This window comes from Punica granatum, chromosome 7 (assembly GCF_007655135.1).
Source record: "Punica granatum isolate Tunisia-2019 chromosome 7, ASM765513v2, whole genome shotgun sequence".
In the NCBI taxonomy this organism is placed as follows: Eukaryota; Viridiplantae; Streptophyta; class Magnoliopsida; order Myrtales; family Lythraceae; genus Punica; species Punica granatum.
The window spans coordinates 11,686,842-11,700,710 of NC_045133.1; the positions used below are offsets into that span (position 1 = coordinate 11,686,842).

General features: G+C 38.6%; 2 protein-coding genes across 3 annotated transcripts; both read left to right on the forward strand.

Moving 5' to 3' along the window:
- On the forward strand, window positions 1–1,905 carry LOC116215696 (transcription initiation factor TFIID subunit 8-like). Of its 2 annotated transcripts, none has more exons than XM_031551517.1 (2): window positions 1–1,154; window positions 1,407–1,905. In XM_031551517.1, exons 1-2 carry the CDS (start codon window positions 381–383, stop codon window positions 1,491–1,493), a joined length of 861 nt encoding a protein of 286 aa, XP_031407377.1. In that variant the 5' UTR covers window positions 1–380; the 3' UTR covers window positions 1,494–1,905. The 2 variants fall into 2 exon arrangements, with proteins under 2 accessions (XP_031407377.1, XP_031407378.1); XM_031551518.1 differs by having other exon boundaries at window positions 1,410–1,905.
- Window positions 1,906–4,468: 2,563 nt separating this feature from the next.
- Window positions 4,469–13,567, forward strand: LOC116214333 (zinc finger protein ZPR1-like). Its single transcript, XM_031549749.1, has 16 exons — window positions 4,469–4,999; window positions 5,197–5,241; window positions 5,429–5,469; window positions 5,565–5,646; window positions 6,747–6,791; window positions 7,380–7,436; window positions 8,463–8,522; window positions 8,611–8,738; window positions 8,914–9,163; window positions 9,255–9,321; window positions 10,302–10,372; window positions 10,449–10,538; window positions 11,131–11,239; window positions 12,442–12,533; window positions 12,962–13,067; window positions 13,217–13,567. The coding sequence occupies exons 1-16, from the start codon at window positions 4,877–4,879 to the stop codon at window positions 13,342–13,344; spliced, it is 1,494 nt and encodes a 497-aa protein (XP_031405609.1). The 5' UTR covers window positions 4,469–4,876; the 3' UTR covers window positions 13,345–13,567.
- The last annotated feature ends 302 nt before the right edge of the window (window positions 13,568–13,869 follow it).

The window sequence follows — 13,869 nt, forward strand, 5'->3', positions numbered from 1 at the left end:
CCGAATCCTTCTAAAAACGCATATACAGATACAATTTTAGGGTTTTCTTTTCCAGTTACGGCAGCACTCTCTGTCTGACTTCTCTCAGGCACGGCGAGCCACCGCCGCTTGCGCGGCCGCGCCTCCTCCTCGGACCACGGCTCCACCTTCCTCTAGGCCCTCCGCCTCCGGTCTTGGCATTGATTCCATCTCTCAATCGAGCGCTGCTAGAGCTGAGCTGCTGTCTGCGGCTTCGGGAGCCAAGCTGCTCCCTACGACTCTGAGAGCAGCGGCTGCGACCCTGGGTGACTGCGACTGCGCCGCTCCCTCCGGCTCCTTCACGGCCCTTTACGATCGCGTCGGTGACTGAAAGACGGCAATGGTGTTAGCCCAACCCCGCGATGAAACCAAATCAGCAGACTGAGGATGTCAAGACCGACCCGACGGAGTTCTCCTCAACAATCATCAGAATAGCCGTCTCTCAGATTTGTAGGTCTGTCGGCTTCAAAGCCATCCAGTTTTCAGCCCTCGAACTCCTCACGGACTTGGCCACCCGGCACCTCCGGTCGATAGGCCGATCTGCGGTTTCATCTGCCAATGCCTCGAACAGGACTCAGCCCAATGTCTTCGATCTTGTTAACGCTTTCAATGACCTCAACTCGGTAATGGGTTTCCAAGGTGCCTGTAATCTCCACAAGGATTATGACCCTTTGCTTAGCTCCGGCGCGTTTGCCGATCTCGTCCGCTTTGTCCAGTGCTCTCATGAAATTCCTTTCGCCAGGCCAATTTCCCATTTGAGTTCGAGTGATTCATCTGTGCCTGTTGTTCCCTGTAATATTATTCAAAGAGAGTCCGGATCCTGTCCGGGTCACATTCCTAGATGGTTACCTGATCTTCCCGACTCAAGCACATTCGAAAGAAGTCACGAAGACTTGGAGGACCGGTTGAAAAGGAGAAAGTACGAATTATGGGGCGATGCAGTGTCTCCAGAAGCCAACGATGATTTCAGCACGATGGACGCGGGGGAGAGGAGGGTCCAAACGAAGAACGGGAAACAGATGGGGAAATTAAAGTTTAAAATTGCCCGGGTAAAGAATGGTTTAAATGGAACTAGGTGGAAGGAGCTGGCTTCGAATGTTGCGATAGATGATAACACAGGATGCACCAGCGACTCGGTAAGATGACGGACGATTATAGAAAGAAAGACGATATGGTGATATGAACTGTGTAAGAATTTTTTGACTGATGATATGAGCTCTCCAAAATGTACAAAACTCGGTTAGTCTTCATATCAGAGTGATAGCGAATTAAAATGTTTTAAGAATGCCTCTGCTGCTGTCTATCAGTATATTGATCATGAATGCCCATCCTTTAACTAGCTATTAACTTGTAGAGTATGTATTTCCTGTTTCTTTCGAATTTGTCAGCAGGAAAATGGATCTCCACTCTTCGGCTTAATGTCGGAAAATGGAAACTGGAAGAGAGAGTTTGGGATAATATACCGGCATCTTTAATGGCTTGGTCTGTTCTGCGGAAACTCTTGATGTCAGGTCACATTGAGTTTCTTCTGGAGGGAGAAATATGAACAAAGTCGAGGTGCCTTGATCTCGAGGTGACCAGACCAGACCAGCCCCAAGTTAGAGTGGTTCGATGCGTTGCCTTTGGTGTTGGCTAAACCTGCTACACTGGAGACTCGGCATGAGATGGGATGATCTTTAGATTAGGAGTTACAAGTATATATCTTTGAGAAATAACAGGCAAATCTTCTACTGTGACGAGAGTGGGACTACAGGTCTAGGTACTGTCGTATATGTCTTATGAAATTCTGGTCCCTCCATTACTCCAAGTGAGCCCAATAGTCATTGTGAGATATTTAGGGCGGTTTGGTTTGGTAATTTGATTTTAGAATCATGATTTTGATTTTAACTCTACCTACTACACAACAAAAACACACGTTTCCCAAGTCAAATTTATAATACCGTCTCATTTGTTCTTTTCCACAATCAAAATCAAAATCAAAATCAAAATCAAAGTTACTTTAACTCTGAAACCAAACGTACTCTTAATTGTTCCTATTAGAACCACGACAAACCCTACCCAACTTTTTGAACCGAACGGTTTTTCAAGAAAATCGGTTTAGAAAAAGCCTACATGAAGTAAGGATGGCAATGGTGTTGGTAAATAATTGTATCTGCGGATAACTGCACCATTTTTAGCACCGCATAACCGCACCAAATGGTTACGGTGAGGATATGGTTTTTAATTTCAAAAACCGCTACAGTGCGTTGCGGATAGGGTTTTGATGAAAAAACCGCGGATAGAACTGCACCGCATTATATTTTTATACATATAGATTAGGCTAATTTTTCAGCAAATTGTCCAAACCCAATCCTAATCTAATTTGATTTCTTATTTTATCTATTAATAAACTAATAAAGCTATAAAGATGATCTAAGGATAATTTTTATTTATAGGTTTAATTTAATTTATTTCTTTAATTGTTATGCTTTTCTAGAGTCTTATTTAACTTAATTTTACGGCGTAGTGCGTTGCAGATAACCGTAGTTTTTTGCCGGTGCAAATATGGTTTTGGATTTTCAAAACCGCGAAGGATATGATGTAGATACAGTGTACGGTTTTATATCGAGGTGCGGTTGCGATTCTCATGGTATCCGCACCACTGCCATCCCTAGGGACCTCATTAGAGTAGCTTGAATTACACTGTATATAGATAGATTGTTTTGTCAGCTCAATGTAATGCTTAAAAATATAAACCACCACACAGATAAATTAGATAACAACTCCTTTATGCTATTTTATTCGCATTTTATGTTTTATATTTTATATCCTATCTTATCCTGTTATTTAAGAGAAAATTCAATTTTATAACTACTATCTTGTTTATAGGATGTGGTTAAAAGATCGAAAATACCATTTATTCTTAATTTAAATAAGATAAATAATTTAAATGGTAAAATGCTATGACTTCCCATGTTTTTCAGAAAAATGACACTCAATCTCATTTATTGAAGAAATATGTACTTACCGCCGGTTGATTACGCCTTTGTATATCTGAAAAAATACCGATGCATGCAATTTTTTTTGCCTTTTCTCTTCTTAAGGTTATGCATTTATTTTTTATTGAATAAAACCTCCATATATCACATAAAATATTCATATAAGGCTCTTTCTTTTCTTTATAAAATTCGTTTTAATTTGAAAAATAAAAAAGAAAAATTGAAAAAAGAAAAAGAGAGGTTGTTCGAAGAGAGACAAGAAAGGCCTTTAACGACATTGCTACGGACAATGGTCGCCGACGACATCTCACTGCCTCCTGTTGCTCTCTCTATTAATTCCTTTCTCACCTTGAACAAAGAGAGAGAGAAGAAAGAGAAGGGGCAGTGTTGCCCGTCCTCGATGATCACCATCTCAGCGAGGTCTTTAATGGCTTCTAAGACAGTTGGACCATGCCTAGGGCAATAGTGGTCGAATGTGGGCATTCATCGTGCTTCCTTTCTATATTCCCCTCTCTCATCATATGGAGAGAGGAGAAATAGAAGGGGTGATGGAAGCCTCTGTCGACTACGGCGGTCGCTAGGAGTGTAAACGAGCTGAGTCGATTCCTAATCTATAAGTCTCGAGCTTGGCTCGTCATTGTGCTCCTAAGCTTGGGCTTAGCCATGAGTTTGGTCGAGTATGAATATCGAGTTCAAGTCGTCAAATAAACTAGAGGCTTGGACTTTGCTTAGTAAGGACAAGTGAGTAGAAAAGCTTGGGCTCGGGCTTAGGCTAGGCTCCGGCTCGGGCTTGAGTTTAACCTCGTTTAAACTTGAAACGAAATCAATGATTATAAACTAAATTACACAACAAGTTCATGTAAAATATAATCTATCGATATCGATATCAATTACAACTTAATAAAGTATGACAGTCATTAAATTTAAATTACATCCTCTTCAATCAAAATAATACATTTGACAACATTACAAAATTATTAAAGAGGCCGTCATAGGGGTATTCCATATTTCCAAGTCTTCAATTAAGGTTCTTTGCGTTTGAAAATAATTTTTTAATTTTCCTTCTTATTATTATTATTATTATTATTATTATATCACATAATTTTTGCTTCGTTTTCAAATTCTATATCCAATTCTTATTTTTTTCCCCTCAATTTTTTCTTCGACTTCCAAATTCTATACATTGGAAAAAGTCATTGTAGTCGGGGTGGGGCGGTACGCGCGGGTTAGGGCATGCTATGCACGGCTAAGTTTCTAGTTATATTAATTAAATGTATGGTCTGACTCATATGCCGATTGTACTCGTAAACCTATTAATCTATACCCGAACTGGCTCGAAGTCCGGTCCGATCAGGGGACACTGATTTTTCTTTTTGGGCCAAATCAGGTTACCCTAGGGCCTGGACGTACATCGGGTACCCGAATTCTAGCCCTTTCTAGACCGTTGTTGCTTCATCGTCTCTTTCTTCCTCAGACTTCTTCTGGCTCTTTCCATTTTGAAACAGAGCTCTCCCAAGACAACCCTGAGGGCGTTTATTCTCGCTCGCGTATCACGACAGAAGCTGCCGCCTCCCACCCCTGCTCCTCCCCCTTCGCCCTCACCAGCTCCTCCCGGTCGGCGGTCCTCACAGAGCCGCCTCCTGCTCGTCTCCGCGTCCTGGCCAAGACCGATTCCTGCCCCCCTCTCTCTTTCTTCTTCCCTCTGTGGTTCCGTGATAATTCCCGCCAAGCAAGAAATTGAGTGAACCCACTACTCCTTTGTGTTGTTCTCACTTCTCCTTCATCCTCCGCATCAACTGTTCATTGAAGCTCTGCAAATTTTCACCCAGTTGTTGGAAGATAACTAATCTACTGACCCGTCAAGCTTAGAAACTCAAGACATGGAGGCGAGCACGACGAACGAGCAAATTGATGTAAGGTCCGCTGTTGAAGCCGTTTCCGCTGACGATGGAGACGCCCCTCTCTACCAGGTCGAGAGCCTCTGCATGCGCTGCGGCGAGAATGTAATTATCCCTCTCTCTGCTTCCCAAGATGTTTATCAGTGTCTTTACATTTGGTAGAACTCGAAAGTCAGCCTTTTGTGGGCAAATGCGGGTCATTGGTGGTTCCTGTTGCTCATTTAAGGGCAAGTCTTGTCGGCCCGATTGTGCTTTCTTGGTTTATCTGCATTGCTGCTCACTGACCTTTTCAATGTCTCCAGGGAATAACTAGGTTTTTGCTCACATTAATACCTCACTTCAGAAAGGTAAGCCCTTTTGGATTTACATGCTTCTGCTCAAATTGAATTGATGCCCCTGTGCGCTGCTTTCAATCAGCTTCCACTTGATATGAGTGGTTGTTAATGTCAATGCTTTAAGGTTTAATTGGTCCATAGAAAAATTTTGTTCACTTTATGCAACTTCCATACCAAATGATCATTTTGGTTGCAACAGGTCTTGCTGTCAGCTTTTGAGTGCCCACATTGTGGGGAGAGGTATCAAATTCCTGTATTAAACTTAAGGATCGCGGAAGAGCATCTTCCTTTTCCCTCCAGATAGGGACTGGTCCTCATTAATTGCTTTTCTTTAGGAATAATGAGGTTCAGTTTGCTGGTGAGATTCAACCCCGAGGATGCTGCTACCAACTGCAGGTTCCATCAGGAGATCAGAAGGTTGGCTCCACTAGTTCCATTGGATTAGGATTTACATGCTATAGTTAAATCTTCACTCACATATGAACTGCTCTGTCAATGAAAAATCAGATTCTCTTTCTAGCCAAGGCTAAACATGCAACTTCTACTGAATGGCAGCCAAGTTCACATTTTGGAAAGTATACTTGGCTGAATTCTGGAGAACATACTTCTTTCTGACTTAAAAAGTTTTCATGTTAAGGATTTGTCTTTGCATGATGACTAGAGTTGTTGCTTTGTTTTGAAAGCAGCCAGTGCTTCACAAACTATCTCTATTTCAGCTGTTGTTTGTTGGATAACGTAGAAGGATATTAAAGACATTGCTTTTTCTCTGGGATCTGGGCTCTTTGAAAACATGCCAATTCTTGACAAACTATTTCCATTTGAGCTGTGTTTTGTTTGATAAAAATTAGAAGGATTTAGGATTCGTGCATGAGAAAACTACCAGTTATTATTAAGCAAGAAATCTGTGCTTGATCTTGATTGTTGTGATGATTACAGCAAACTATGCATTGCTGGTACTTAGATTCTTTTAGGTTACGTAAATATTTAGTTTACCAGCATGATATATTGGAACTGGATATTTATGGGAGAAAAGTTACTGGTGCAAGAGAGAAGAGTGGATAAACCTAAAAAGCAGTGTAATCGTCTAGAGAAAGGAACTAATTCTCATAGATCACGGGGATTGGGAAAGTTCTAAATGGGATTTAAGAAGCATACCACCAAGGCATGAAAATCTTTGTAGCTGGCAGCAATTGTATGGGAAGGGTAAAGAATCTGATACATTTTGCTTGCTTGTAATCTATAAACTGTGTAGCTCGTGATTAGTTTTCCATATTAAAATTTGCAACGGTAGTAGGAAGTTCTGATAGGAAGTACTAAGCATATAACCATAGCATAGGAGAACTGTAATACTGGTGGAAACTATGGGAAGGAGTACAAGGACTACATATTTTGCTTGCTCATTATCTATATATTGTTATATTGTCCTTTTTTATTAGAGAAAAAAAAAAGATTCTGCTAAAATTCGGAAGGACTGTCCTTCAAATAGTATCTTCATATGATATTTTTTCTCAATGCAGGTGCTCGATAGACAAGTTGTGAAATCAGAGTCCGCCACCATCAAGGTAATTTTGGAAATTACTAATACCTTAAGGACATCCAAATTCAAAATAATTTTCTATGATTGTCGTTTTCCTCTTGAATGTTCAGTATTGTGCTAAGTTAGGCTGCATAACTTGGTAGTTCTTTATCTTTCAGAATCTCAATACATTGTAAAGGCCTTTCCTTCCATTTCATCCACCATATGGTGCGGATTAAGTAGAGTATGGTAGTTATTGTAAAGATATGTCGATGTATCTTGGTTGAAATAATTTTTTGGCTTTTTAATCACATCATTTATTATAGTTTTGGATGGAGTTTAGTTATGTATACTTTTTCTATTACAAAATGATCTCAGTAAGGTAGGTCTGATTAGACTCTAGTAGTTGATGTCATTTCATGCATTTGGTGAACCACAGGTCTCAGGACAAATAGATGGGAATATATTTCTTGTTTTATTTATTGTTTGGTATATCAGGAATATCAAATTTCCCAGAAGAATCAATATCTTGGTGGTATTGCTTGCTGATACTTGTGCGGTGATTTGTCTTGGTGTGTTTTGTCTAGTGCTCAAGGAATTCTCTCTCATCATTTATCTTTTTCTGTATTTGCAGATACCTGAATTGGATTTTGAAATCCCTCCCGAGGCTCAAAGGGGATCACTTTCTACGGTATCTCATCTGTCTTGCTGTGACAAACTGGGTCTTCATCTTTATATCAAGATAGTTCAATGAGCTAGGCATAAAAAATATGTTCCGGGAAAGTAAGATGTAGTATCTTAAGAGCAAGATTATGAAAGAAGTTAGATCCATGCAGAAAGTTGAAATATGATGCGGATGGCCAGTATGGAAAGCAGTTTTTTGATTTTTGGTATTGGGCAATAACCTCTAAATTAGTGAACGTTGAAGTATTTTTTGTTCAAATCCATCTAAAGGAATCCTTCTTGTTGTTTTGAATTAGTACCACATGTTAAATTGAGTGGAGGGAAAATCTAAAATATCCTTATATGCTTGATATGAGTTGGGAAGAAAATCTGCGACTTGAAATATAGTTAGTCTGATGTAATTGTCCAGAATCTCCTTCGCAGGCAGGTTGTTCTAATTTTTGTCTGTGTATGCCAATTACCTTTGTTCAGATTTGGTCTCCTCATGCTCCTAATAAACTCACAGCACGTGGGGATATTCTTACTTATTTAAGGAAAATTTGTAGTTAGAGTTGATTTTCCTTAGGCATGAACGGAACTTCAAAAGTTGTAGTCAACTATCTTATATGCATTATGGATGGGCTTACCATACTTGGAGGGTTATTTTGATGAGTGGTCGTATTGTATAGAAATGCCACCTCTGGATGGCGTTCTTGGTTAATTTATAGCTAGTAATGTTACCTGGAGCTCTTGGCATCACTCGTCATTCCATGCGGGGTTAATTTATGCACATAGTATTTCAAGAATCTTTTGTTCAAAGGTGGTTTTATTTATTTACATTTTTGGCTAGGAGTAAATCTCAGTTTCTTCATGTGATCATAGCATTGTTTCTGCATTATTCATTTCGGTTGGGTCACCTTAGCTCAATATCGCATTGCACTGTACAGTGGAACTTTTCTTATCCAAGCTATTCATTGCAGGGACTGGTTACTTGCCTATGCCCTTCTTAGCTTGTCCCGTAATATCTGGTCTTTGTTTGATGTTATTGTTGCAGGTGGAGGGTATACTAGTGAGAGCTATAGATGGACTTCAAGCTCTTCAAGATGAACGCAAGGTCTCAAGAGAGTTTTGAGTTTCATTTGCTTGATAAAGTATCATGTTTTCAGTTTGCCTCTGATCCTTGCATTTTTCTTACTTTCCAGAAAGTGGATCACCAGACAGCTGAAGCAATAGACAGATTTTTGGAAAAGCTAAGAGCTTGTGCAACAGGAGTATCTTCCTTCACTTTTATCCTGGATGATCCAGCCGGAAATAGCTTCATTGAAAATCCGTAAGTGTTTATCTTTGTTCTGTTCAAATGTTGGGTAATGGTTGTTTGTATTTGGACTATGATGATATAGAGCTAACATGTTTGAACTCCTTTTGCCTTGCTTGGTATCTCTTGTTAGTTTAAATATACTCTGGTAATCTGATTTAGTCTTGGCATATCTTTCAAAATGATACAGATTTGCCCCATCCCCTGATCCATCAATGACAATCAAGTTTTATGACCGGACACCTGAGCAGCAAGCTTTATTAGGGTATCTTGTGGATCCATCACAAGCTGGAGAGGGTCATGGAGTGGACAATGGTGAAAATCAAATAAGAACAGTACCGCATGGAGCTATTGGAGCAGCTGCTGGTCATCGGGCTATTGCTCAGAGTAACAGTGCAGAGATTGCTGATGCACTGTTCCGTTATTCGGCACCAGAAGAGGTAAAGCAATCTCAAGTGATTACACCTATGGACTTCTAAAGTAGTACTATGTTATGGTAATTCGTATCTGTTAATTGTTTTTGTAATGTAGGTCATGACTTTCCCGTCAACCTGTGGAGCTTGTGCTGCTAGGTGTGAAACTCGTATGTATGTCACCAGTATCCTTTTATACATCTTTGAAGTCTGGCGTAAACTAACGTGTTTGAAATAATATATCTATATTGTTTAGCAAGCTATGTTGGAAATAACTCAGCCATGCTGCTCTGTATTAGTATTGTCTTATCTCTCCACTTGCTATGAATAAATGAACAGCCAGTTCTCTGAATTCACAAGTATTGATTTGACTGCGAGGAACAAGTGGTCTCTATTGCTTCAAGATTTCTGATGGAAATAGTAGAGTCTAGATAAGGAAACAAAACACTTCTCTTCTTCTTTAGAAGAATTACCATGAAATTTCTAATTGCTTGAGTAGAAATAACCATCAACATTGAATAATTGCCCAGGAAATATATTTTCTTAATTTGAACTTACTGCCATTATTGTTTGGAGAATATGAATGCATATCCTATTGGTGTACTTGTATTTGATGATATTTTATTATCTCAAGGGACAGGAATGGGTCAGCTCGGTTAGGAAAACTCTGCCAAACCAATTCGAGTTGGAATAGTGGTTCTCTTTGGGATTATAATTCTGTAACGTAACTTCTTTGTGAGAAATGCTTAAGTGGTTATCTGGATTAAAGAAAAAACTAGATAAAAAATTATTGGGGTCCATTCAACTGGATACTATTCTTACAAATTGAAACATAAATTGAAGCTGACTTAGTGATTTTAGTGCTTTGTGATTTTACTTATATATATATATTTATATATCTAAATATTCTACTTTAGTTATTTCACAAAGATTATTTTTTATTAAAGCAGTTCGCTTTGGTGAACTGCGGCTGACCAAATTTCTTTTGGATTTTCTTGCCTGCCCCTAGCTATCCTCCCGCTGATTTTAGGTTAATGCATAGATAGCTTAATTTAGACGTGGGAGATTGTAATCCTTATTTGACATCATATAATTACCTATTTTTCTTGGTGAGCTTGTTATCATTATGTGGAAGAGGATTATGGTGACCTTAACTCATAAAAAGGAATACCATACTTTCAAGAGGTAATTGTGATGGCATCCTCATGCGATGCCTGCGGTTATCGCAATTCTGAGGTTCGTCGTCTCTTATAATAGTACTTTGTTTATTGTCTCATTGGTAGTTTATTGATTAAAAATTCTTTCCTTACAGTTGAAGCCTGGCGGTCCGATTCCAGAGAAGGGGAAAAGAATTACCCTCCATGTCAACAATATTAAAGATCTTACCCGTGATGTGATAAAGGTTTTCCCTAATTTCGCTTGTTTATAAGCATGTCAAAATTTATCTGAAGACTCACTTCATTATGGTCAATTTCATGAGGTCCTTTAGATAATAGATTTGCCACTTGAAATTGCGGAGACGGGTAGCTTTTGAAGTATAGATGCGAGCGAAGTATCAGACTTTTGGTGTATCTTTATATGTATTGCAAATTATTCATTCAGTGTAGCAACAATATCATTTACTGTTAATTATCCCCCGAAAGACAATTAGTGTCAGATATTACCATTCAGAAAAGATGAAACCGTTTTGAAATCAAACTTTCGTTTTCATTTACTGAGTGTGGAAGTAAGAGCTCTGCCTCAATCACATTCAGTAGCAGCTTTTTCCCTTTTTAAATTAAGGATTATATATTTATTTAAAAATTCTAGCCCTGTTTAGGTTGAAAGTATTCTTAGAAAAGGTCATCACTACTCATTGATTGTTTTATGTATGATAGGAAGTGCATTTTCTTTTTTGTGAGTTTTGATTGCTTTACTCTCATCAATTTTTCATGTGCATTATAATTGGGACCTTTAAGGACTGCTTCCTCACGACATCATGTTGATTGTATCAGTCAGATAGTGCTGGTGTGAAAGTTCCAGAGCTTGACCTCGAGCTGACTAGTGGGACCTTAGGTGGGATTGTTACCACTGTTGAGGGTTTGATTACCAAAATAAGTGAAAGTGAGTATTGACAATCCTTTTGTTTTTGCTCGCTTACCTCCCAAGGTGTTCTGCCTAAAAATATATGAATATGCCTTAATGCAGAACTTGGTTGTCCTGACTATAATTTCTTATTTTGACCACTCCTTTAATAGATTAAATATGATGTATGCTAATGTAATCAAGTTGAACGCTTACATTTGCACGCCTTCCTATTCTTGGATATGTTTATATCTGTTTTAGTTTTCTTTCTCAATTTTACTTGAAGCCTGTTAAGCCAGTTTAATTTCCCCCCCGTAGTCTCTTCCTTTTCTTTCTTTGTTATTTTCCCCTTTGTTTTTAAATTTTTGTGGATAAGTATAAAATGCAGATAGCAATTGTGTTGCACATGCGGATCGAACTGCATATAGATTAACTAAAGCTTCTCTTCTGCGTATATCTCATGAGGCGTGACAGTACACATCTCTTCGCATCAGAAAAACTAGTATGTTTTCAGAATATTATATCAAGTATTTGTCCGAGCTTTGAGGAGAGGAGCCTCCTGACAGATTTTGAACCCTTCCTTATTTCTTTTATTTTATATATTTTCATTTTTATTCTCTTTAGTTTTTGAACAAGAGCTGATAATAACTGGTAAAGGGGATGATGTTATTCATGAAACTTATGGCTATCAATTCTTTAATAAAGTAAGGGAAGTTGAATTCACCAGAACTGAAACATTTGAAATTATGCAGGATTATAAATTCGAAAAATCCCTTTTTGGTTCTCTTTAGCCCTAACCCAACTTAGATTGCTATTTAGAAGACTTAGAGGCAACTATTTCCTGCTGTCCTTTCTCTGGTTTATTTTAGTTGCGTAAAATCTACGTTGAGACACTTTTATTTGATGACATTGGACAAACTTGGAGAATTATCAGGAGTGTCTTCCAAGAATTAGATTTATCCTTGGTTCTTGTGGTCTGATTGATATTCTCCATCTAAGGGATTTGTTTTGATGTTCGAAGAGTTTTATGGGTTATGCTCGTAACTTTGGTAATGGTTTTGTTTTGAATGGAATATAATATGGCGCTTGTATCAACCCCAAGGGGGAAAAACATAAAATAGAAGTAGTGTCTATTCCTGAATATCTGCTGGTCACGCTTGTAACAAATTCAGTGTGTCCATTGAGGTACGTGGATCTGTTCTGTTGGCTGTTAGATAATGGATTATGTTTTCAAAGTGCAGGCTTAGAGAGGGTGCATGGATTTACTTTCGGTGATAGTCTTGATGACCAGAAGAGAGTCAGATGGCAAGATTTCCGATTGAGGCTAACGAAGGTATTCCCATTTTCATATCTTTTCACCATTTCTTCTCTTTCATGCCAGACTGGTATGAACCATAAAGGATATGATCAGTGGTCGAATTGCCGGGTCTTTTCAATTTCTCCATCTAGCATATATGTAATAATTGCTAGTACTAATTTTCCCAATGTTAAATTAAACGAAGATAAAATCTTCAAATGTAAGAGGCGCATTATCAAACATATGGAAGTAGATGCATTTGGCTTGAGCATCAATATAGTGACTAGTTAATTGATACCAACCTTCGCAATAGGACTTGCTCTTTAACTTTCAAAGAAATGGGCAAAATGAGTGTTATTCAGTTATGTCAGTAGATAAAAAATTTTAATTTGTTAGATACTTTCCTTTTCCTTCTCCCCATTTGGGTTCTTTGTGCAATCGAGTTTTAATTTAATGCTTTGCAGGTTTTAAGTATGGAAGAGCCTTGGACACTAATTCTTGATGATCCACTGGCAAATTCTTTCATTGCTCCGGCAACTGATGATATCAAAGACGACCATCAGTTAACTTGTAAGTTCCTTATCCATATCTTCATAAAAGATGTTGCTGTCATATTGCAGTTGCAGGATGTGGTGTACCTTTGAATAGGAATCTTTTTACGATTAATTCCTGCTTTGATTCTCTGTGATATGTTTACTTGGTTGTTTGTAATTTCACAGTCGAGGAGTATGAAAGATCTTGGGAGCAGAATGAGGAGTTGGGTTTAAACGATATTAATACTTCCGCTGCCGACGCTGCATATGAAACAACTGGAACTGCAGCAGCAAATGAGAGAAGGGATACATAAACACGAGAGGAGAGATACATAATCACGGCATGGCTGTTATATTATCTATGTAAACGTACCTGTTTGCTGGAAAGGAGTAACGGCTGTTTTTGTTCTCTGTTAATTTTCTGTTGCGGACACAAAAGTATAAATTATGTTTTGTAAACTGATTTTGTCAAATTGTCATCTAGCAATTTTTGCTCAGTTCTGGGAATATTGCACATAACATGTGTCTTGCTTGGCATCGGATTGGTGAATGTGTTGGTTCGTCCGCAGAGATTGGCAGGTTGTCCTGCTTACAGTTTCCAGTTTTGGGACGATGGTGATCATTTTAAGGTTTTTGTGTCCTTCAATCTTCTTTCTCTCAGGAAAAAGCAAAGAAACTTTCAACTGGTAGAGCTGGCCATCCCGCACACTTATTGTACGAGAACGAATTGGCCTAATGCTTTTGATGGCCCACTAGCTGGTTGCACTGCCCTGTCTGTCCATTATTGATAAGATTGGTTTTAAGTAGTTAGTTTATCAATATTAAGAGAGGATCAAATT

What these genes read in the sequence shown, in the direction of transcription:
- LOC116215696 (XM_031551517.1), top strand. Translation starts at nt 381, where the DNA reads ATGAAACCAAATCAGCAGACTGAGGATGTCAAGACCGACCCGACGGAG. An exon ending in CAGGATGCACCAGCGACTCG is followed by an intron (nt 1,155 to 1,406) that starts GTAAGATGACGG and finishes CGAATTTGTCAG; the next exon opens with CAGGAAAATGGATCTCCACT.
- LOC116214333 (XM_031549749.1), top strand. Translation starts at nt 4,877, where the DNA reads ATGGAGGCGAGCACGACGAACGAGCAAATTGATGTAAGGTCCGCTGTT. An exon ending in TTCCATCAGGAGATCAGAAG is followed by an intron (nt 5,647 to 6,746) that starts GTTGGCTCCACT and finishes TTCTCAATGCAG; the next exon opens with GTGCTCGATAGACAAGTTGT. An exon ending in GATTACCAAAATAAGTGAAA is followed by an intron (nt 11,240 to 12,441) that starts GTGAGTATTGAC and finishes TTCAAAGTGCAG; the next exon opens with GCTTAGAGAGGGTGCATGGA.